At 41.7% G+C, this 22,615-nt stretch overlaps 2 protein-coding genes across 2 annotated transcripts; one reads left to right on the forward strand and one right to left on the reverse strand.

The window, feature by feature from the left end:
• Window positions 1-786: 786 nt before the first annotated feature.
• On the forward strand, window positions 787-5,107 carry LOC134636197 (acidic amino acid decarboxylase GADL1-like). Its single transcript, XM_063486073.2, has 13 exons — window positions 787-879; window positions 1,581-1,671; window positions 1,790-1,899; window positions 2,023-2,138; window positions 2,755-2,834; window positions 2,948-3,002; window positions 3,096-3,212; window positions 3,307-3,371; window positions 3,716-3,797; window positions 4,037-4,236; window positions 4,490-4,541; window positions 4,644-4,733; window positions 4,934-5,107. The coding sequence occupies exons 2-13, from the start codon at window positions 1,616-1,618 to the stop codon at window positions 5,105-5,107; spliced, it is 1,197 nt and encodes a 398-aa protein (XP_063342143.2). The 5' UTR covers window positions 787-879; window positions 1,581-1,615.
• A 5,940-nt stretch (window positions 5,108-11,047) lies between these two features.
• Window positions 11,048-15,659, reverse strand: LOC134635404 (acidic amino acid decarboxylase GADL1-like). The gene is made up of 10 exons (XM_063484787.2): window positions 15,561-15,659; window positions 15,156-15,235; window positions 14,922-14,976; window positions 14,719-14,835; window positions 13,997-14,061; window positions 13,810-13,891; window positions 12,373-12,572; window positions 11,544-11,595; window positions 11,330-11,419; window positions 11,048-11,221 (listed from the first exon to the last, which is right to left on the reverse strand). Exons 1-10 carry the CDS (start codon window positions 15,657-15,659, stop codon window positions 11,048-11,050), a joined length of 1,014 nt encoding a protein of 337 aa, XP_063340857.2.
• Between the last annotated feature and the right edge of the window lie 6,956 nt (window positions 15,660-22,615).

Raw genomic sequence — 22,615 nt, forward strand, 5'->3', positions numbered from 1 at the left:
AGACTTAAAATTACACATGCACCACCTAAAATTAATTATGACTATTTAAAGACTACATACACTTACTTACAGTTTAAATATTCTTTGTTTCGTGTAGAAACCTGACATATTTATTATAGTGTACCTACATTTAAGTATTTGTGAATTTGTATGAAAACATAATTACATTTTAATTTCAAAGAATATTCATTCAAATTCCATTTAATTGCAGGGGATTATAAAATCCTTGATTATTTTATCTTACACTGTGCTTTGGCACAGCCCTTAAGTTTGAGCTGTTTTAGCTTGTTTTTGTTTACTTGTTAAACCATTTACATTATAGACCAACTTACCTGTGATTGGCTGGCCCTCCCTAACAAAGGTTGGTGTTCTCACATTTTAAAGACATCGACCCGTCATACAGAACAAAGACAAAGCTGTGAGCTGACACTGTAGTTATATTTAATATAAACATCCATCATTGTAACAGTATGTAAATGACCAACAATAAAGAAAAGCACTGGTTAGTGGTTGCATTTAAAAATCAGCAGCATTTAAAAAACAGTAACAACAGAACTGAATCTTAAAGTTATAATTATATTATTTGTTTCTGTCTAAAGTAATCAAATTATATGTATATATATTTATATTTAATTTATATTTAACTTGCCTTTTTTTAGTTTTGTCTCTTTAGATGGTGGATAGTGTAAAATATGCTTCAAGTATGGTTATTGGTTGACCTTGACAGTGACACCTCTGTGCCTGTTTTCCAGGTTTGTGAGTGGCACTCCCCCGAGCAGCTGAAGAAGCTGCTGGACCTCGAACTGAGAGACGGAGGAGAGCCGGAGTCTGAGATCTTGCAGAGATGCAGAGACGCCATCAGATATAGTGTCAAGACCAGTAAGTGTTCATAACTGTGTGTATTTATGTTATGTGCATTTTTAAGCACCTGCTTTGGAGGAAAAACAACTAACATAATGTGCCCAAACCAAAAAGAAACAAACCAAAACTCTTATTGTAAACTTAAACTGAACATAAATTTGAACTAAACATTTTCTTGCCTTTACAATTTGTCATACTGATTTCTAATGATGACAGCTTCACTTTTGGTGCTTCTTCTGTTTCCCACAAGCCATATGCCATGCAGTATATACCTGATTGTGTGATAATAAGCATCAGTGCTCAATGAAGCTCTAGCAATCTGTTCAATGCCCCAGTTTACAGGACATGAAAAAGCACAATCAGTCAGTAACTGAAGACAAAATGAATATCTCTGGGCTCTACAGACAGATTTGATGTAAGCTGTCTATATGCAATGCTCTTGGATTTAAAATTTAAGAGGAGAAAGTGTTAAGATCTGACAAATTTGACTAACTTCCCAAATTTCAAGATCAGAGGAGCCTCTAAGTAAGTCTCCTGACAGCCAGATACATAATTGTTCATCGATTTGCTTGCATACTGAGTGACTGTGACACAAATTTGCATTGCACCAATATGAAGTGTATGATTCAGCACAAATGTTATCAAATTAAAAGGAAAGCCACACTAATAGTTAGTATATGATCCTAGCTGTGTACTGTATTTCTGTCCCATCTCTGTAGGTCATCCCCGTTTCTTCAATCAGCTGTATGCAGGGATGGAGCCCTACTCTATGGTGGCAAGCTTCATTGCTGAAGCAGTCAAAACCAATCTGTGAGTCATACAACTTACTGTAAACCTGTAAGTCACACATGGAAATATTTATGCTGTCCACTGCTCTGTCAGGAACTATACTACACATTAAATCATTCACATATGTGGTTTCCGTCAGGTACACATATGAGGTGGCTCCAGTGTTTACCTTAATGGAGGATGCTGTGCTCAGGAAGATGATCAAGGTGATTGGCTGGGAAGAAGGAGGTGATGGAATCTTTAACCCAGGTACACTCAACACGGGCCCTTTATACTTGTGTGTCCAACTGGACATCAATAAATGGGATGTTTGAAATCAAGAAAGATCTTTATCTTAACAAGTAAAGTCATCTTGGGACAATTTCCTTTCAGGTGGCTCATTGTCCAACATGTATGCTGTGAACTTGGCCAGGTACCGCTACTGCCCAGATTTTAAAGAGGTCGGCATGTTTTCTGCTCCGCGACTGGTCATATTAACGTCCCAGGAGGTAAGTGTGGATAAGAATTAGGGAAGGCCTAGAGTTGATTTGGTGTTATTAGCTGGTTTTCCAGAAAAAATGTCAGTGCCTGCATAAGATTCACTAAAAACAAGCAATATAATAATACTCAGTATAACTTACCTCCAACACATAGATCACATAGATGACCACCCCTCCCTTAACCTGAACCTGGTTCTTTCTGAGGTTTCTTCCTGTTAAAAGGGAGTTTTTCTTTGCCTTTTGCCAAGTACTTGCTCATAGGGGGTCATATGATTGTTGGGGTTTTCTCTGAAATATTGTAGGGACTTTACCTTAGAATGTACATGTAAAGCACCTTGAAGCAACTATTGTGATTCGGTCCTTTAGAAATACAAATGAACTGAGCTGAATGCACAAGTTTAATGCTGGAAAGCAGTGATACTGTAGCCTGTTTCATACAAATATTAACTGAAGCAAACGGTCTCCTTGCTTGATTCAAGATTAAAGAGTGATTCATTAGGAAACATTAAAATAAAACCCATGAGTTATCTGGAAGTATTTGGTGTGGTTGTGGAAGCCAGCCAGAGCAACAGAGGCAACCAGCACAGGCATGCATATTTACTGACAAACTCTTTATCTCTTTCAGTGTCATTACTCCATTTCCAAAGGAGCAGCTTTAATGGGGATCGGCACGAAGAATGTTTATACTGTCCCAACTGATGAGAGGTGCACTGTCTGTTTCACGCACTTTCCTTTTTTCTTTAAAATTCCTGATAATCTATGGATGCAGAGAGACAGAGTAGAGTGACTGAATTGAGGTTGTCTCGTGTCTTTTTCAGAGGAAGGATGATTCCCTCAGCCCTTGAGGAGAAAATAAAGTTGGCAAAAAGTGAGGTTAGTCAACCATCTTATTTTTCTGAGCTACCATACAAAGAGTCTTGAAATGGGAAATGAGCCAAAGGATAATATCTCATTCTGTGTGCACAGGGTGCAGTTCCCTTCATGGTAAACGCCACCGCAGGAACCACGGTGCTCGGAGCCTTCGATCCCATCGACGAAATTGCTGACATCTGTGAGAAGCACAACTTGTGGCTACATGTGGATGTGAGCTCATTATTTAATCAAGTCGTTCATTTAATCCCTCCTGTCGCTCAGCGTTGCTCATCAGTACTTTCCTCTTCTGTCTGTCTGTGCTCAGGCATGTTGGGGAGGAGCAGCTATCATGTCTAAGAAGCATAAACACTTGTTAAAGGGCATCCACAGGTAAACACTACGTACAAATCCCCCTAAACATACAATGTAGTAGCTGATTTTTTTCAGCGTGACACACAACTGCAACTCTCTGTATAATACATAGAAATACATTTTAATTTCTACAAGTAAGCATTGACATTTAATCGTGCAGATTTTTATTGTAGTCCCTATAATTTTATCTTGTGATTTTCATTCTTTATCAAAAGATCAAGACATACTATCTATACATCTGCAAACCAACCTTTCTGTTACTGGTAAATTTGGGCTTCAAAGAAGAACGTAAACTTGTAGAACTGCAGCCTACTGAGGTGGAATGTAACCTTGCTCTGTCATCTTTCATTTGTTTGATAAAGAGTTGACTCTGTTGCTTGGAACCCTCACAAGATGCTGATGGCCTCTCTGCAGTGCTCTGCTTTCCTGGTCAGAGACAAAACGGTGAGTCTGATAAGTCATATTTGCTGAATGAAAAAACGAATACCACCAGTAAAACCAGCAAGAGTGACAGCAATGTCATAATGATCCACAATGATGTGCCACATCAACAGAATGTGAGTCAGGTGTTCAGCTGGGACAGATGCCCTTCACATCCTCTATCCTGTGTTATCATTTCAGTATAATCACAAGAGATGAAATTTCTTTTTTCATGTTAATTCTTCCTTACTCTGCTCCCTCAGAGTCTCCTGCAGCGCTGCCACTCTGCACGGGCCTCCTATCTCTTCCAGCAGGACAAGTTCTACGATGTCAGCTACGATACGGGGGACAAGTCAGTGCAGTGCAGCAGGAAGCCAGACGCCTTCAAGTTCTGGCTCATGTGGAAGGCTTTGGGAAGCAGAGAGCTGGAGCAGAGGGTGGACAGAGCCCTCGCCATGGCAAGGTCAGTGTGGGCAAATAGAAATTATCAGTTGTCCTTCACAGTAAAGTTATATTTAACTTTTACGTTTACTGTCTCACAGCCATGACTGCTGATAACAAGTACAGTTTTCCAAGTTTCCTTAATGTAGAAGTCAGTTTAGGCAGTGCAACCACGTTTCATTGTAATATTAAAATTTCAGATCAATCAAGAAGACATTTTGGTTTCTGTCTCTTTTTTAAACTGAACACTGAAACCTGGCGTGATGCAATTGTAGGTATCTTGCAGAGGAGATCAAGAAAAGAGAAGGATTCCGTCTTGTGCTGGAAGTACGTCCTTGCATATTCATACATGATTTGAAACTAAACCCCTAAAGCTAACCTTCATTTCCATCTTTAAGGCAGTATTATTTAAACTGTTTTTCTCTGCAGCCTGAATATGCAAACGTTTGCTTCTGGTACCTTCCGCCAAGCCTGAGGAACCTTCCTGAGAGTCCTGAGCTCTGGAAGAAGCTCCACACTGTAAGGAGTTCATCACTGCAGAGGGTTATTTTAATGTATTCTAATGCTGACATGAAGAGATTAATCAGTTTTAGTTTGGCAAATGCATGAATTCTATTGTGATAAACAGGAAAAGTGTGACCCTCTCACACACTGCTGCCGGCGTTTGGGACATAAATATGGAGTAAAAAGTCACTGCAGTTTCTACCCTGCTCCTCTAGGTGGCCCCAGTGGTGAAACAGCGAATGATGAAGACAGGCAGCATGATGACAAGCTACCAGCCTCTTGGAGAAAAAGCCAACTTCTTCAGGATGGTTGTGATCAGTCCTCAGGTCAGCAGGCAGGACCTGGACTTTGTCCTGGATGAGATCCACAATCTGGGAAAGGACTTGTGATTAATGATCGGCGTATGCAAAGAGCCTTCCTATGGCACAGATGGATCTGTCAGGGAATTCTCACAGCACTATCAGACGAGTGATGTAACTTAATAACTTACAAAGATGTCTGATTATCTGTAAATATTTCATCTGTAAATACCAACCAGACAACTAAAATAAATGTCAGAATTCCACACGCTGTATAACATTTGTGGTTTGTTTTGTTTTATCTAAATATATATTTGTCTTTCAGTAATGCCCATGTGTTTTATCTCCCTGAATAATTATGTTATGCATTGTTATGCAGGCCAGTAACAGCCAAACCCGTCTTCAGGTTTTCCATCCCATTCTTGTGAACATGACATGGTGTCAAAGATACCTTGAGGGAAATTTCTTCAAATTTAGCATGAAACATCAGAGTCACTGTAAACCCACAAAGTGCAGCTTTGGTCATAAAACAAGATCAACCTATGTAGTAATTATTCACACAAATATCTAGTAGGATAAAATGAGGAAACACTGATATTTCTTAGAAGGTGAAAAGTCAATGTGAATTTAATTCAATTCGATTTTATTTATACAGCACCAAATCACAACAACAGTTGCCTCAAGGTGCTTTATATTGTAAGGTAGACCCTATAATAATACATACAGAGAAAAAAACAACAATTATATGACCCCCTATGAGCAAGCACTTTGGCAACAGTGGGAAGGAAAAACTCCCTTTTAACAGGAAGAAACCTCCGGCTGAACCAGGCTCAGGGAGGGGCGGGGCCATCTGCTGGGACCGGTTAGGGAGAAAAAAAGGAAGACAGGATAAAAGACATGCTGTTGAAGAGAGCCAGAGATTAATAACAAGTGTGATTCAATGCAGAGAGGTCTATTAACACATAGTGAGTGAGAAAGGCGACTGAAGAAGAAACACTCAGTGCATCATGGGAATCCCCCAGCAGCTCACACCTAACTAAGGGAGGATTCAGGGTCACCTGATCCAGCCCTAACTATATGCTTTAGCAAAAAGGAAAGTTTGAAGCCTAATCTTTAAAGTAGAGATAGTGTCTGTCTCCTGAATTCAAACTGGAAGCTGGTTCCACAGGCGAGGGGCCTGAAAACTGAAGGCTCTGCCTCCCATTCTACTTTTAAATACTCTAGGGGGAAAAGAAAACAAGTAAGCCTGCAGTGCGAGAGCGAAGTGCTCTAATGGGGTGATATGGTACTACAAGGTCATTAATATAAGATGGGGCCTGATTATTCAAGACCTTGTATGTGAGGAGCAGGATTTTGAATTTAATTCTGGATTTAACAGGGAGCCAATGAAGGAGATATATAGGAGAAATATGCTCTCTAGTCTAGTCCCTGTCAGTACCCTTGCTGCAGCATTTTGGATCAACTGAAGGCTTTTCAGGGAGTTTTGAGGACATCCTGATAATAATGAATTACAGTAGTCCAGCCTGGAAGAAATAAATGCATGAACTAGCTTTTCAGCATCACTCTGAGACAGAATATTTCAAATTTTAGAGATGTTGCACAAATGGAAGAAAGCAGTCCTACATATTTGTTTAATTTGCGCATTGAAGGACATGTCCTGGTCAAAAATGACTCCAAGGTTCCTCGCAGTGTTACTGGAGGCCAAGGTAATGCCATCTAGAGTAAGAATCTGGTTACGTCACTGTGTGTGATGCATTTACTGTAAGAGTCTGGAAAAGGCATGGATGTGATACTTGACCAGTTGTTAGTGGCACATTACCACAGAGACTGAAGTTTTCTTTTGATAATTATTCTATTATCTGTGGTTTTTGTGGCTTTGGTTGCATTTGTTTGTGGATATTTTTCACACACCACCACCAGCATGTCATAAATTCTACATACAATATATATATATATATATATATATATATATATATATATATATATATATATATTTATATATATATACACGCCTTTGGAGCAGAGGATCGTAAGTTCGATTCCCGCCTGGGGCGTCTGTATCCAGTAAGGGTCCTAAGGCTAGACCCCCTATGCTAAGTGAGCCTACCGCAGACATGAGCGAGACAGATAAATATGAAGGCATGCCGGCTCGGACGTCGCCCGGATCAACAAGGTCCGCGTCAGGTGTTGAGGAACCAGGGCACCCTGACGAGAAGTGGGCTACTGGAACAAGAAGACATCGGTGGGCAAGACACGAAAACAGGGCGTTGTTGGAATGCTACTACGCAAGTAACCCTGGCGGAAGGGGTTACGGCAAGGGGGAGCCAGGACGCCAGGTCAGGGGGGAGATATCATCACCCCCACCCGAGATTGGGTACAAAGCCCCAAGTGCGATAGGAGAAGGATCGTTGAGTGCGAGAGGAACTGACCTGAAAGATAGGATCATGGCCAAGCTTGAAACCTGGACCCCCCCGTAGCTGGTTACCAAGATTACGTGAAGTACCCTCAGAAGGTCTGCTCGATGATGTTAATGCAGCACTACGGACGATACCTACAACCACGATTACCGACACTAACAAGCTGATCTACACTACGGCAGCAGTGATCAGTGAGATGCTTGGCTATAAGTTGAACAGCCACAAGGAGCAGTACCCTCCATGGAGAAGGAGGCTAGAGGGCAAGATCAAAGTAGCACGGAGGGAGGTTAGCCAACTAACGGAGTTGCAGAAAGGTGCGACAAAGAAGGTGCATAAAAAATACAGCAAGCTGTCCATACCTGAGGCCTTGGAAACTGCCAAGCAAAGACTCACAGCCTTGGCCAGCCGCTTGAGGAGGTACACCAGAGAGATAGAAGGCAGGAGAATAAACCAGCTGTTCTCCACAGAACCAGCAAAGGTGTACTCTCAGTGGCAAGGGAACATTAAGAGAACAGCACCACCAAGGCTGGAGACGGAGCAATACTGGAAAAGCATATGGGAGAAGGACGCAACCCATAATGGCAATGCTCAGTGGCTAGTGGATCTGAGGGCAGACCATAGCAACCTCCCTGAACAGGGTCCCATAACCATCATGGTGGCAGACATCCAAGCAAGGCTCTCTAGTATGAAGAGTTGGACAGCACCAGGCCCCGACATGGTTCACGCCTACTGGCTGAAGAAGCTGACTGCACTCCACGAGCGTCTGGCAGCACAAATGAACCAGCTGCTAGTTGACGAGAGACACCCGGAATGGCTAACCGAAGGCTGGACGGTCCTGATCTTCAAGGACCCCAAGAAGGGACCGGTCCCATCCAACTACCAACCAATAACCTGCCTCAGTACTACATGGAAGCTCCTGTCAGGCATCATATCAGCTAAGATGAACAGGCACATGGGTCAATACATGAGCGGGGCACAGAAAGGGATTGGCAAGAATACCAGAGGCGCAAAACACCAGCTACTGGTAGACAGAACAGTCAGCCGAGACTGCAAGACCAACCTGTGCACAGCCTGGATTGATTACAAGAAGGCCTATGACTCAATGCCCCACAGCTGGATACTGGAATGCCTAGAATTGTACAAGATCAACAGGACCCTACGAGCCTTCATCAGGAACTCAATGGGGATGTGGCGTACAACACTAGAGGCCAACTCCAAGCCCATAGCACAAGTCACCATCAAGTGCGGGATCTACCAAGGAGATGCTCTGTCCCCACTGCTGTTCTGCATAGGCCTGAACCCCCTCAGTGAGATCATTAACAAGACTGGCTACGGATACCGACTACGAAACGGAGCAGTTGTCAGCCACCTCCTGTACATGGATGACATCAAGCTGTATGCCAAGAGTGAACGAGACATCGATTCACTGATCCACACTACCAGGCTATACAGCAATGACATCGGGATGTCATTCGGGCTGGAGAAGTGTAGTCGGATGATAACAAAGAGAGGGAAGGTAGTCAGAACTGAGGGGATCAAGCTACCAGAAGACAACATTGCAGACATAGAGGACAGTTACAAGTACCTGGGGATCCCGCAGGCGAATGGGAACCATGAAGAGGCCGCTAGGAAAGCTGCAACCACCAAGTACCTGCAGAGGGTCAGGCAAGTCCTGAGGAGTCAGCTGAACGGTAAGAACAAGATCCGGGCTATCAACACCTACGCCCTGCCCGTGATCAGGTACCCAGCTGGTATAATAAGTTGGCCAAAGGAGGAGATAGAAGCCACTGACATAAAGACAAGAAAGCTCCTTACCATGCATGGAGGGTTTCACCCCAAGTCCAGCACCCTGAGGCTGTACGCTAAGCGGAAGGAAGGGGGCTGGGGACTGGTGAGTGTCAGCACCACAGTCCAGGATGAAACAACGAACATCCAAGAATACATTGGGAAGATGGCCCCAACTGACCGAGTGCTCAGTGAATACCTCAGGCAGCAGAAACCCAAGAAAGAGGAGGAAGACGAGGAACCATGATGGAAGGACAGGCCCCTGCACGGTATGTACCACCAGCAGATAGAGGAGGTGGCTGATACCCAGAAATCCTACCAGTGGCTGGACAAAGCTGGACTGAAAGACAGCACAGAGGCACTAATCATGGCAGCACAAGAACAAGCTCTGAGTACAAGATCCATAGAGGCTGGGGTCTATCACACCAGGCAAGACCCCAGGTGCAGGCTGTGTAAAGATGCCCCTGAGACAATCCAGCACATAACAGCAGGGTGCAAGATGCTAGCAGGCAGGGCATACATGGAACGCCATAACCAAGTGGCCGGCATAGTATACAGAAACATCTGTGCCGAGTATGGCCTGGAAGTTCCGAGGTCAAAATGGGAGACGCCCCCAAGGGTGGTGGAGAATGACCGGGCTAAGATCCTGTGGGACTTCCAGATACAGACGGACAAAATGGTGGTGGTTAACCAACCGGACATAGTGGTGGTAGACAAACAGAAGAAGACGGCCGTAGTGATCGATGTAGCGGTTCCGAATGACAGCAATATCAGGAAGAAGGAACACGAGAAGCTGGAGAAATACCAAGGGCTCAGAGAAGAGCTCGAGAGGATGTGGAGGGTGAAGGTAACGGTGGTCCCCGTGGTAATCGGAGCACTAGGTGCGGTGACTCCCAAGCTAGGCTAGTGGCTCCAGCAGATCCCGGGAACAACATCGGAGATCTCTGTCCAGAAGAGCGCAGTCCTGGGAACAGCTAAGATACTGCGCAGGACCCTCAAGCTCCCAGGCCTCTGGTAGAGGACCCGAGCTTGAAGGATAAACTGCCCGCAGGGGCGAGCTGGGTGTTTATGTGTGTGTGTGTGTGTGTGTGTGTGTATAGAGAGAGATAGATAGATAGACAGATAGCTAGATGTAGATATATTTTGTCTGCTATCTCTGTTTGCTTTTGTCTTTCTTTCATTCTGGGCCCTGCATAAAGATTCATTTATTTGTGAAAAGAAGCCAGCTAAGATATTTTATTTCAATTTCGCTGGGGTATTTCATTGATGTTGACTTAAATACCCTGCTGCCAGCTGCTGCTTCCATTATGAACTTCTGCAGAGTCACAAAGGATTTTAGGTCACTGGCATCCACAAAGATATGCTCACTTAGCGAGATAAACATGAATGCATGCTGTGGCTGTTAAGCCACAGTGATTGTGTGGGGCCTCTGCTGACCTGCTGTGTTCTGGTAAAACATTAACACATCTTTGTTGGATTATGTGAGCACTCTTAGTGCAAGCTAGCAGATTAATCAGCCATTCACAAATTAATGAGTGAAATCAGTTTTGGGACTTTAATAAAAATCTAAGACAAACAGCATGTCACTCTCACATATAAAAACTGTAACAAAAATAAATCAAGAGGAAATCAGGTAGCAGGTAAACAAACATACATCTCTGCCCCTGTCACTTCCCTGCCTTACTTACATTTAAATAGATTAAATAAATTTATTGTAAACAACAAAAGGAAGTGAAAACTGAAAGGTGGAGGGGGCTGCATAATGGTGGTGGTAAAACTGGCCCTGTTCTCAACAAGCCTGCCCCTGATGTGCAAAGCTGGAGAGTCATCACAAGTCCTTTCCCAGATTGTGGATCTCATCCAGGACAAAGTCCATGTCCTGCCTGCTGACCTGAGGACTGATGATGATCATCCTGAAGAAGTTGGCCTTTTCTCCGTGGGGCTGGTAGCCCACCATCATGCTGCCCTTCTTCATCATGCGCTCTTTGATCACAGGTGCCACCTGCAGGAGGAGGGAGGAAACACTCCAATGACTGGCACAAAACACACTGCGGAGGATTTGGTCACTGTCAAATTTTAGAAAGTCACTTTTAGGTGGTTAACGACTTACTTTGTGGAGCTTTTCCCAGAGCTCAGGGCCATCTGGAAGGTTTCGCAAGCTCGGTGGAATGTACCAGAAGCAAATATTAGCATATTCAGGCTGTAGAGAAAATACAAACTTAAGATGTATGCACTTCTATAAATAAATAAAAACATGAATGAAATGTTTCTTTTCATAGTTCGTAATGACATGAAATTTAGTGGTTTAGTGTGAATTAACTTACTTCCATCAGCAGACGGAATCCTTCTCTTTTCTTGATCTCTTCTGCCAGATATCTGCGATGAAGAAGATTTAGCTTCAGATCGCAACACAGATTTAAATCGTCATTTCCACCGCTAAACATACAAGCCATAATAATACTTAGTCTTAGGGGTGCAGCCTGTCCCAGCTGTCATAGGGAAAGTCTTTGCATTTATCACAATATTTTCAGAATTGGGGTTAATAATAATGTAACTGTTTTTTTAATTCAATCATTAGTCTTTCATATCGATAATTAACTACATATTTTTGATTTATTAAAGCAAATATATCTGTAAAATGCATTGAGAATGCACTATATAGCCTAGGGGTTATATAGTGTGCCAACCAATCATTTTAAAAAGAGTAATATTTTTCATTAATCAAGTAATTTATTATAATGTTACTGTATATTTTGCATTTTTATTATTTTTATTTTATTGAAATTAAACATAAATGATAATAATGCCATTCCACATTTTGCTTATTACTGAGGTCATTCACAAAAATGGCCACTAGAGTGCACTGTGCACCAGCTTGGTCACCACAGTCGTGCACATAGTTTCATATTGTCAGTTAAAGTTAGAGCAGTTAGCTCACTGCAGTCCTCAGTCTCTGTGCATGAAGCACTGCTGGGTCTGTTCTTTTGTAATTTATGCTACAAAGCCTGTATTCCATGAATGAGCAATACTTCTGTAGTGTGAAGGACCACTACATAAATTTTTGGTGCATATTTCTGTGATGAGCTGATTTAGTAAATATTGCCATGCGGTCACTGTGATATTTATCTGCAGCCCATGGTTCCTCAGACTGACCTTGCCATGGCGAGGGCTCTGTCCACCCTCTGCTCCAGCTCTCTGCTTCCCAAAGCCTTCCACATGAGCCAGATTTTGAAAGCGTCCGGCTTCCTGCTGCACTGCACAGACTTGTCCCCCGTGTCGTAGCTGACATCATAGAACTTGTCCTGCTGGAAGAGATAAGAGGCCCGAGCAGAGTGGCAGCGCTGCAGGAGACTCTGAGGAAGCACAAGGACACAGATGAGTTATATAGAGTACATTTTATATTTTAACAGGAGGTAATAGACTCTGGTATATCAGTCGGAGAACTTTTTTTATTTATGTCAGCACAAGAAAGACAGGAAACCAGGACTTGTAGTCTGCACAAGACTAGATAATGATGGGTATTTCGGACTGTACTGAATGTTACCTTTTACTCTGTTTAAAGTTGTTTTCCTTCAGTGATTCTTAATCAGTTTGGAAAAAGTGTAAGCCTACACATGTTGACAGCATAATGCAACTAGGCCTTTATGCGAGCATTTAGCATTATATATAAATCCAAAATGTGGAACTACAAGAGAACTAGTCTGCAGTGAACTGTACTGGCAGGTCCACCCCAGGCCCAGAGCTCTGCTGAATGACTGTGCTGAAGCACATAGCTGTCTAATGCTCCACTGTTTATATAGACAGATAGACTGGTGATCTGTCCTAGCCTCAATTTGTTAATTAAGCGTATGTGGCTGGTCATATTTCTCTGATGTACATTCATATTCCAGTCATGTTTGCTGAGTTGTGTGAGCTGGACTGTAACACTAAAGTTTTCAGCAAGAATTTCAACAACCACTGATGGACCGACATAAAACAGGCCTCACCTTTATCCTCATTTCTATAGGTTAACCTTAAAGTATTCATTAAGGTACATAGATATAATTCCATATGAAGCAATGTCCAAACATAACTCAGTTAAAAAAAAAACAAAAACAACAACAACCAATATATACGTATGTATATAGGGTGTATGGCTTATGTAAAAATGAAGACGGGTCCGGACACGTAAAGAGTGCAGTTATTGTCTAGAATGGTAAACTCTACATTTCCAGTTTGAATTTCTGTTAACAGAAAGAGCACAAGAGCCGAGTGAGAGATTAACGACGGTGTGAATTTGCAGAATCACCGAACAGCCCTGAGTCTGTCTTTAAGGCCTTGAGAGAAGTGAGTGGGAGCCAAACCTAACATTCAACTGACCTTTTGTGTTTGACTATAACTTTAATGTAGTTTAAAGTTTTCTTTCTAACTTGTGTAGCTAACACACAAGTAGTGACAAGCTTGTTATAATTTATAACTTTTTTCCTGTCAAAGATTTAGCCTGACTATATGGAGCTGTAAAGAGGCTGAAAATGTAAGAAGTCACAGTCACATGTGCTGTTTTCTGGACCACAGCTGAGGAGTCTGTTGATGAGGATTATATATGCTTACCGTTTTGTCTCTGACCATGAAAGCCGAGCACTGCAGACATGCCATCAGCATTTTATGAGGGTTCCAGGCAACAGAGTCCGCTCTGATCAAAAGCACAAAGCAGGAGGAGAGGTTACAACAGGAAACGATCAGCATTTCACTTTACTAAGAGGCAATGATGCTTTCATCCGTACAGCTGCCTGTTTACCTGTGGATGCCCTTTAACAGGTGTTTATGCCTGCTGGACACCAGAGCTGCTCCTCCCCAACATGCCTGAGGAAAAAAGAGAATATTATAATAAGAAGAGCTGATTGTCAGACATGGTTACTGTCACGGTTCTGGGTCTGTTGGACCCAGTATTTTGAGTTATGGTTTGGTTTAATTTTGAATGATGGATTGTTTTCTTATTCTCTTGTGATGGTGATGATTATTAGAGTTTCATGTTTCTGTTATCCATGTTTTAGGAATTGTGGTTTCATGTATAGTTCAGTTCCATGTGTCATGTTCTGTCTGTCTCTCTGTGTTGAGTCCGTGTCTTTGAGTAGTGTTTCATGTTTCCTGTTTTATTGTGAAAGTCTTTGTCTTATGTTAGTGTGTGCTGCTTTGTTTCCCCTGTCTCGTTAGTCCTGATCTCTCCCAGCTGTGTCTCCCTCCTGTTGCCCATTCCCTCATTACTACCCTGTGTATATAAGTCCTGTGTTTTCCCATGCTCGGTGTCGCGTCGTACCATCAGATCATGCCTGTGTGTTCCCGGTTCTCAGTGTTTGTGTCTTGTTCATGTTTTGTGCTTTGCCAGCAATAAAGCTGTGGTTTTCTGTTGAAATCTGGTTTTACGAGTCCTGCGTTTGGATCCTCACCTCTGCCTGCCGCACACAGAGCCCTGACAGTTACAGGAAATTAATAAATCGATTAATTAATCATAGGGCTCACATCCACATGCAGCCACAGGTTGTGCTTCTCACATATGTCGGCAATTACATCGATGGGATCAAACGCTCCGAGCACTGTGGTTCCTGCGGTGGCGTTTACCATGAAGGGAACTGCACCCTGAACACACGCACAGGAACATTTTGTTCAATAATTCTGTAACTTTAATAAAAGCCCATCACAACAGCCAGCGACTGCTCGCTCACCTCACTTTTGGCAGACAGTATTTGCTCCTCCAGAGCAGAAGGAATAATCTTCCCTCTGAAAAACACACACAGCAACTCATCATTCAGTCAGCTTACTAATTCATTTTTACCCCAGCAGATTAAGTGTCATTTTCACTGAAACACAATGAGGTATTCCCACACCAACTCTGGACCTTGCATTGCCAGGTCCCTCTGTAGGTGTAAACAGACGGGAGTGTGCGAGTGGCTCTTTACCTCTCATCAGATGGTATCGCGTAAACATTCTTTGTGCCAATCCCCAGCAAAGCTGCTGCTTTGGAAATGGAGTAATGACACTGAAAGAGATAAAGGAAGAATTACGCAACAATTACGATCGTACAAAGCAGATCTAATTTCACCGCGCGAACCGTTGTTCAAAGAATCTGGTAGATTTGCAAGGCGAGCATCCCCTCAAGAGATGCAAGATTTGTCTGCTTAATCAAGCAAGTAAAACATTGATGCCAACATTCATTTGTGTTTAAGAGGCCAGAAAAGAATGTTCTGCTTATTACGAGGGTTAGACAAGTTATATTTAGGATTTTCTTTTAGGAAGTAAGAAAATGTGGCCAAAAAAAAATCAGTGAAAGCATTTTTTTTGTGATGACACTTTATAAAACGTACCTCTTGTGACGTGAACATGACCAAGCGTGGAGCTGTAGAGAGACCGTTCTCCTTTATGTTAGGGCAGCAACGGTACCTTGCTAAGTTCACAGCATACATGTTGGACATTGAACCGCCTGAAAGGAAAGCAACATAGGAGATGTTTATTTTCTTAAGGAAAGATATTAACATTCAACTGTGTGTCCAAAAAGGTTTTGACAAAGTGCAATGATGCACAAATCAAAGCCTTTATTTTACTGAAACGTGGCGCACACAGTTCAAATCTGTGACGGTGTGGAAGCTTTTGTGTGTACGGCATGGGCAACCTTAACAATTGTAGAGGTAGCGTAATCAGAAACACATACTATCACCAAGATTATCGTTATTTCTCAAAGAATCGTAATATAACACAACTGATTGACTCATTACAAGAAGTTGCTAAACTGGCTTTTCTGTAATACGAACCTGTCACCCTCACTGGATGCATTATCACATGAAAATATGTCAAAGCAGGTTTTAAGCTGTTGAGCAGTTAAATTTCTGTATCAGCCAGTATAGTATAAGTATTTGGTTTTCATCACTACAACAATTGGCTATCTTCTAAAAAATGTGCAAAAGAAGAGGTGATGTCATAGTCTCATTTTTTTATCAGTTTCATGACTTGATGACGTTCTTTCTCCAACTCTGGTATACCTGCTGTTATTATCTGTCGGCGATTATACCTGCATTGAAGATTCCATCTCCGCCATTCTTCCAGCCAATCAGCTCCATCATCTTCTTCAACACAGCCTCCTCCACCAGCGTGAAGACTGGAGCCACCTCGTATGTGTACCTGATTAAAAACCAAACATTTACCAAATATTACAACAGTACTGAATATTGAATGATCCTGGATTTAGCTGTAAATAAGTGCTGTAACTCACAGGCTGGGCTTGAGGGCCTCAATAATGAAGCTTGCCACCATAGAGTAGGGCTCCATCCCAGCATACAGTTGGTTGAAGAAACGAGGATGAGCTAAAAAATATTAAAAGCTGAATCAGGCAAGGTAAGAATCAGGTAAGGGCTAATCAAACATCTTGAAGTAAGTAAGTAAAAATGCATCAAAGTGTCATTTCTTCATTCAGAATTTACATCTTCAAGAGTTCAACACAACTCTGCATCTTTTTTAAGTTGAGATCCAACTGACTCAAAAATGGAATTACAATATAAAGAGACACAAAGAGAGTTAAAAAAAATAACAAAATTACAAAAAAAGGAGTTGTAAAGAGACTGAAGAAAAAGCAAAATTACAACAAAGACAAGCAAAGAAACTACAAAGAAATCCAGTGAAATACAAAACCTCGGCCAACACAAAACAGCTACAGAGACATTAAAAACTCCAGCAGACTGATGTCAGAAATATAAAAGAAAAGAGGTGTCAACAGTTAAAGAGGTGCTAAATTACATTAAGGAGATGTGAGGGACCACTAAACGACATATAGCTTCTTGTGCCTGAGGCGTAACATCCCGACGATTTGTCACGTCCCGCGGCGTTCCTGAGGAGCGTGAAAGGTGAACTTCCGCGTTCTTATGCTACGCACCGGGTTATGGATGAAATCAGTAGAATTATGGTCCCCCGGTAATACACGTTCCAGCCATGTATTCCAGCCCTAACTCTATCCTTATCCCTAACCCTAACCATAACCTTCTCCCTAACTTTAACCAGCACTTTAATGACGTTAAATAGTGTTTTCCAAAGCGATTTAAGTAAAATGAACGAACATGTGTAGATTGATTTCAAACGGCACTGGCGTTTCCTTATTTTTCCGATCTCGTCATTTAGGGACATGTTGGGTGCCCAGAGGTGTAATATGTTGACGATTTGTCACCTAGCATCAAATATTACGCTTTGGGAGTGAGAACGTGTTGTTTGTGCCTGTTTATGCCCAGAGGCCATTGTCTCCTGATCTACCCATTATTCTGATGATTGTCTGCAGGGTATTTGGTATCTACACCTGGTAGCATGGGTTCATTAAATGTCCCTCCACATCACTGCTACAGAAACACCAGAATAGCTCAGGAAGCCACTTTCCTAAAGTGGTGTCTCTGTGTTCGGATCTCAGTTCATTACATTTCAAACACTCACTAGTCTTGACGCTGTATCTGATGGCATCTTTGAAGCGCTGCAGGATCTCAGACTCTGACTCTCCCCCATCTCTCAGCTCGAGGTCCAGCAGCTCTTTCAGCTGCTCGGGAGAGCGCCACTCACAAACCTGATCAGCAGGAACAAACATGTCGAAGTCAAACAGAGCAGAATTTGCTGTCATATAGTTACATATCCATACATTCATTGTTTACCTTTTCTCTGACATCTGTGGCCTTTTTCATTGCATTTTCCACAATGATGGACATGGACTGGTGAATGAAGTTCTCTGACGCGAGTACATTCAGAGTGGGTCCATTCAGAGGAATATTGTCAATGATGACTGGAGAACATTTCACCGGATGACCTGGATCTGCTGAGCTTTGGACGTCACTGGTTTTCTCTTCTGAATAAATCCAAATTAAATCATATGAGTTCTGACATCAGTGGCTTTCTCAAAAATTAGATACATTTTGAAAAGGTCAGCTGATGCAAATTATGTACAAACATGACAGCCTTCCGTGTAAAGAAGGCTCTCCAAAGCTTTCCTCAAAGCTGGCTGAAGTAAAAGATTGTTTGGCAACAAAGTGCTTAACGAATGATTTAGCAATTCATCTTTTTCTTCCAATTTCCCATTTTTTTAATTCTTAGTGTGGAACACTTCCTCATTCAGCTGACACAGACCTTCTTCTGTAATCTGCTTTCCTGTAAGATTTTTTCTCTCTTAAAGCTGATTTCACTTCTGCACTTCACCTTCAACACCGACTTAGTTATAGTACTGAGAGAAATTTGGATAAGAGTGTTTTATCTTTCAAACACAGAAAAGAGGAGTGAGGTATCAGCTTCATTAAAACAGTATGACACCTTGGTATAACCATAGTAGCATAATTATAACATCAACATGGATAATACACTAAAGAAAAGGTTATAAAAGCTCTAAATCCAGTTAAGAGAAAATTTTAATTTTACATTTCTAAATTCCAGTTAGAGTTCAATGCCCATTGCTCTGCAGGGTAGTGAAGTATGGGGTCCATCCAGTCATCACAGCTATGGCTGTTGGGGTAAACACCCAACAGAAACTCTGCCGATAGACTTTACGCAAACACACAAAAACACCAACAATTGCCGGTCAGCCAGAGTTAAGTGTTCACATTTTTTAGTCAAGTTTTAAATCCAGTTCTTAAACCACACCCCATTCCAAAGCCCTCCAAAGCCCAAAAAGGGTCCCAGAAAACAGTCACCTACGTCAGCTGGTGCTGAGACTGACCAACCGCTTTCAAACACACCCTAAACAGTCTCCCAACAACCCTGTTTCCCAACAACACTGTTTCCCTGACACCAGTAGGAGACGAATCAAAGCAGCCTCTCTGGAACACAGCAAAGAGGAAACTAAAAGCCAAAACAGATCAGAACATTATCGCACCTTAAAGTGAGATTAGTAATTGGCAGAATATCTCTTAACTATAGTGGCTATAGTGAATATGATACAAATTAAAACCCATATTTTTTTTTTTCTCTCATTTGTCAGAATAAATAGTCCAGTATCAAAAAAAGTAACTTTCCTGGCCCTTATTTCATAGTTCAGGCGTAAAAGGGTTAACTATCAGAGACAGAAAGCAGAGACATCAAGCACTGGCTTTTTTAACTTGTATTCTGATACTTTAATTTTACAATCTGTAATGCTAACAAAGACCCAGAACTGTAATACCTGGCCTCAGAGTACTGAAAGAGTAGCTGCCTGTAGCAACATGATATTTGACATGAAATTTCATTAAGGAAGACATTAGTTAAGCATGATTGCCTTTTGCACACCTATTTGAACCAAATAGCTGGATTCTCACCACTAACACAAAGCTACCACAACCCATTAACCCTGCTATGAGTTTTATACAGTAAATTTCTGTACAAAATCACAGTTGGACAGTTAGGATTAACTTGCACCAGTGCACAAGTTCAACACTGTAGGCAACCAATAGTTCGTTTAATAACATTGCAAGCATTGTTGTTATCGTCATGATCATCATTATTATTATTAGAGTGCTTGGTGATTTAACACTCTTCCTGGTTGTTAAATTTAGCTCTCAATCTATATAAAGAATAACTTCCTAAAGTCTTACCTTTGTGGTGTCCTTCCATGTTGCTCTCATACAGGTGTACTGTAATGCTGTGTAATTACTGCATCGTGTCTCGTATTTATATCATTCTCAGCCACCTACTGACGCTGCGCCCACAGGTTGCGCCATGTCTGATGATTACTTCCGGTAAGTTTCCATTAAGACTCCACAGGTCTGTATTCAGAGAGGAAAATTCCAATAATTCGTTTTCTCCAAGTGCTCGAGGAAGCTTGTGAAACCTGCATCATCCGCAGAAGGTGTCCTAACATTTCCGGCCATTTTCACGTTTTATGCTTTCATTTTTGTTATCCATGCTCCACAGTCCCGAGGTTAGGGGCATTTTCCTGTCGGAGCACCTGACCAGCATCCGCTGGAGTCGGCCACTGTTTCTAAAAGTGGGCAAGTACCCACTGCTTTATTAGTCCACGTTGATAAAGCAGAGTATAAAACAGGGACTCTACTCCAGCTGTTCTAGCACTGGAGAACCCTCTTTCTTCTTTTCAAGCTCTTATGACTCAACTGGATGACTGAGAACTTACACGGAGATAGGAGATTTTTGACATGCATTTAGCATATTTAAGCATAATGTAGTCATGGAAGGACTATTTTTACTTCTTTTTTAAAATTGTTTACACGTTCAGCTCTATCGGATGAATACATCAGTTGGAGTGTTGAGGTAATATTGTGACTTGAGCTGAGTCAGTTTGTACAGTTTGTGCACTGAAGTCAAATTTCTGTTTTGTAATTGTCTTCTCAGCAGCCATGACTCACCTCTCGAAGAACAGAATGTATATGGAGATTGTCATGTTGTGGAAAAATCTACTGTGCAAAATCCAGGACAATTAAAAGCAATTCCTTCAAATGTCAGCACAAAAGACAGCGTTATGTAATGAAAGTGTAACTAACATGCAAATCAGTTGTTTAAACCATGTCCATAATTTACTTCTTAACCATAAATCATGTGACAGAGCAGTAAAACATTTGTCTGTCAAAAAGGAGAACATGCATTCTCACGTTATACACTACACAAAGCAATCAAAAGGTTCTTATCAGAAGCGTTATTAATCCACCCAGTTTCACAGGAATCAGTCCTCATTCATTAGAATTGACTTTGCACTTCCTGCTAAATTATGTCACCTCATGAGTCCCATTCTCTCGAAACTGGAGGATTTAAGCAAAGCTACCCATCCATGAATTCTCTTTTTTCAGTGTCTTTTTATTGCATAAGCAACATTTGCATTTTTTCCAGCTGCTGTGAGTGGGTGGGACCATCACTGTACAGTGCCCAGGCATCATGCGCTGGACAGAAAGGAGGCTTCCACATTTACACATCTTAGATTGAGGCCTAGCAGAGTATCTGACCATTGCCTTACTTTAGAAAATGACACTCATACACAAACACACATTTTCCCTAAAAACATCATATCATATGCAATGTTCCCTCTAATTTTTCATTTGTCTGAGCGAACACACAAACTCCCTGAGCGATCCCTTGGACCACTGTGAGCGACATCAGAGCGACATCCAATCCATCCAAGTTACATGGTGTATTAAAATAATCAAATTACAGCATTTACATTTATGTTAGACTACTTTTAAACTGCTTTAGCCCATTTACAATGAAAATGTAAAAAAAATCTAGCCATTGGCCTGTGTAGTATGTTAACACTATTGGAAGTAAAAATAACTTGAACTCCAATTTCAAAAACACAACTTTCTTTTTTTTTATTTTTTTTAATACAGCTCTGACTTGTATTATGAGTATGAGTCTGTGGTCTGGGAGAGAGCCCTGTAACTCTGTCTGCAAAATATAGTATATAATGACCAATGCTGGGCAATTAATTATATAGTTACTCCTCAAAAAAGTAACTCAGTTTGGCAAACAACAAAGTTTTTGCAGCTATTTTTTAAATGCAGCCAAGGCGTTTTTAAATAAACATTTCAAACTATTTACAGAACAATCAGCTGTTCTGCATCAAATCTGATGCCACACAAATTATTTGTGCCACTCCAAAAATAATTTCTGTCCACTATGAGATAAAGGAGAACAACAGCCTGATACCTGCAGGCCTGACAACAGGAGATGTATCACTCCTGTAACACCTGTAACATTCAGTAGTCGCCTCATTGTTCTGACACACACAACAAAACTATTGACTACACTACACACTAACTACACAAGATTTGCGCTAAACGTCTCAAATCTCTCACATCTCAAAGCACCGCCGTCACTCCTAAAACTTCCTCCCGTTTCTTAACAACTAGATGCCACGTTGCCATACCATTTTTTTGATTGGTCGACATGGTACTTTTTAGGACGAATAGGAAAGAGAGGGGGGGGGGGGGGGGGGGTTGTTTTTGCTCACAGGTGGAGAGTGCTTTGGAGCCTCTTTTCTTATAAAACGCTGTTTTTACCGTTTCTTCCCGCAGTAAATATAAACAACGATAGTATTCAGGAAGAAAACCAAACATTGCAGATATTTTTATCATAACTCTGGTTTTACGTGGCCTATCAACACAATTTAAAAACTGGTATAAAGTCCACACTTTTCCCGTCAATTGCTCCGTCTGTCCTGCTCACATCTCCAATGGTTGTACACGTTGTCATTAACGTGGCTTCACTCCACATCAGCCACGCCGCTTTGCTAACTAAAACTCCGGTGTCGGCACATAAGGACGCTGTCATAGCCTGTCAACGACGTTGATTAGCTGCGTATATACGAATGTGAATCGCATTATTGGCTGGACTATGGGATAAGGTGGCATCGTTCTAATCCCGGGAGCACCCAGTCACTTACTGACTAACACTGCTAAGCAGAATTGTTAAAGTATTAATTTTA

Source organism: Pelmatolapia mariae, linkage group LG10_11 (genome assembly GCF_036321145.2).
Source record: "Pelmatolapia mariae isolate MD_Pm_ZW linkage group LG10_11, Pm_UMD_F_2, whole genome shotgun sequence".
Taxonomy (NCBI): Eukaryota; Metazoa; Chordata; class Actinopteri; order Cichliformes; family Cichlidae; genus Pelmatolapia; species Pelmatolapia mariae.

Coding starts and splice junctions, on each gene's coding strand:
- LOC134636197 (XM_063486073.2), top strand. CDS start 1,616: ATGGAGCCCTACTCTATGGTGGCAAGCTTCATTGCTGAAGCAGTCAAA. Junction 1,672..1,789: donor GAAGCAGTCAAAACCAATCT/GTGAGTCATACA, acceptor GGTTTCCGTCAG/GTACACATATGAGGTGGCTC. Junction 4,734..4,933: donor TCTGGAAGAAGCTCCACACT/GTAAGGAGTTCA, acceptor CTGCTCCTCTAG/GTGGCCCCAGTGGTGAAACA.
- LOC134635404 (XM_063484787.2), bottom strand. CDS start 15,659: ATGTATGCTGTGAACTTAGCAAGGTACCGTTGCTGCCCTAACATAAAG. Junction 14,836..14,921: donor TACTGTCTGCCAAAAGTGAG/GTGAGCGAGCAG, acceptor GCGTGTGTTCAG/GGTGCAGTTCCCTTCATGGT. Junction 13,892..13,996: donor CTGTTAAAGGGCATCCACAG/GTAAACAGGCAG, acceptor GCTTTTGATCAG/AGCGGACTCTGTTGCCTGGA.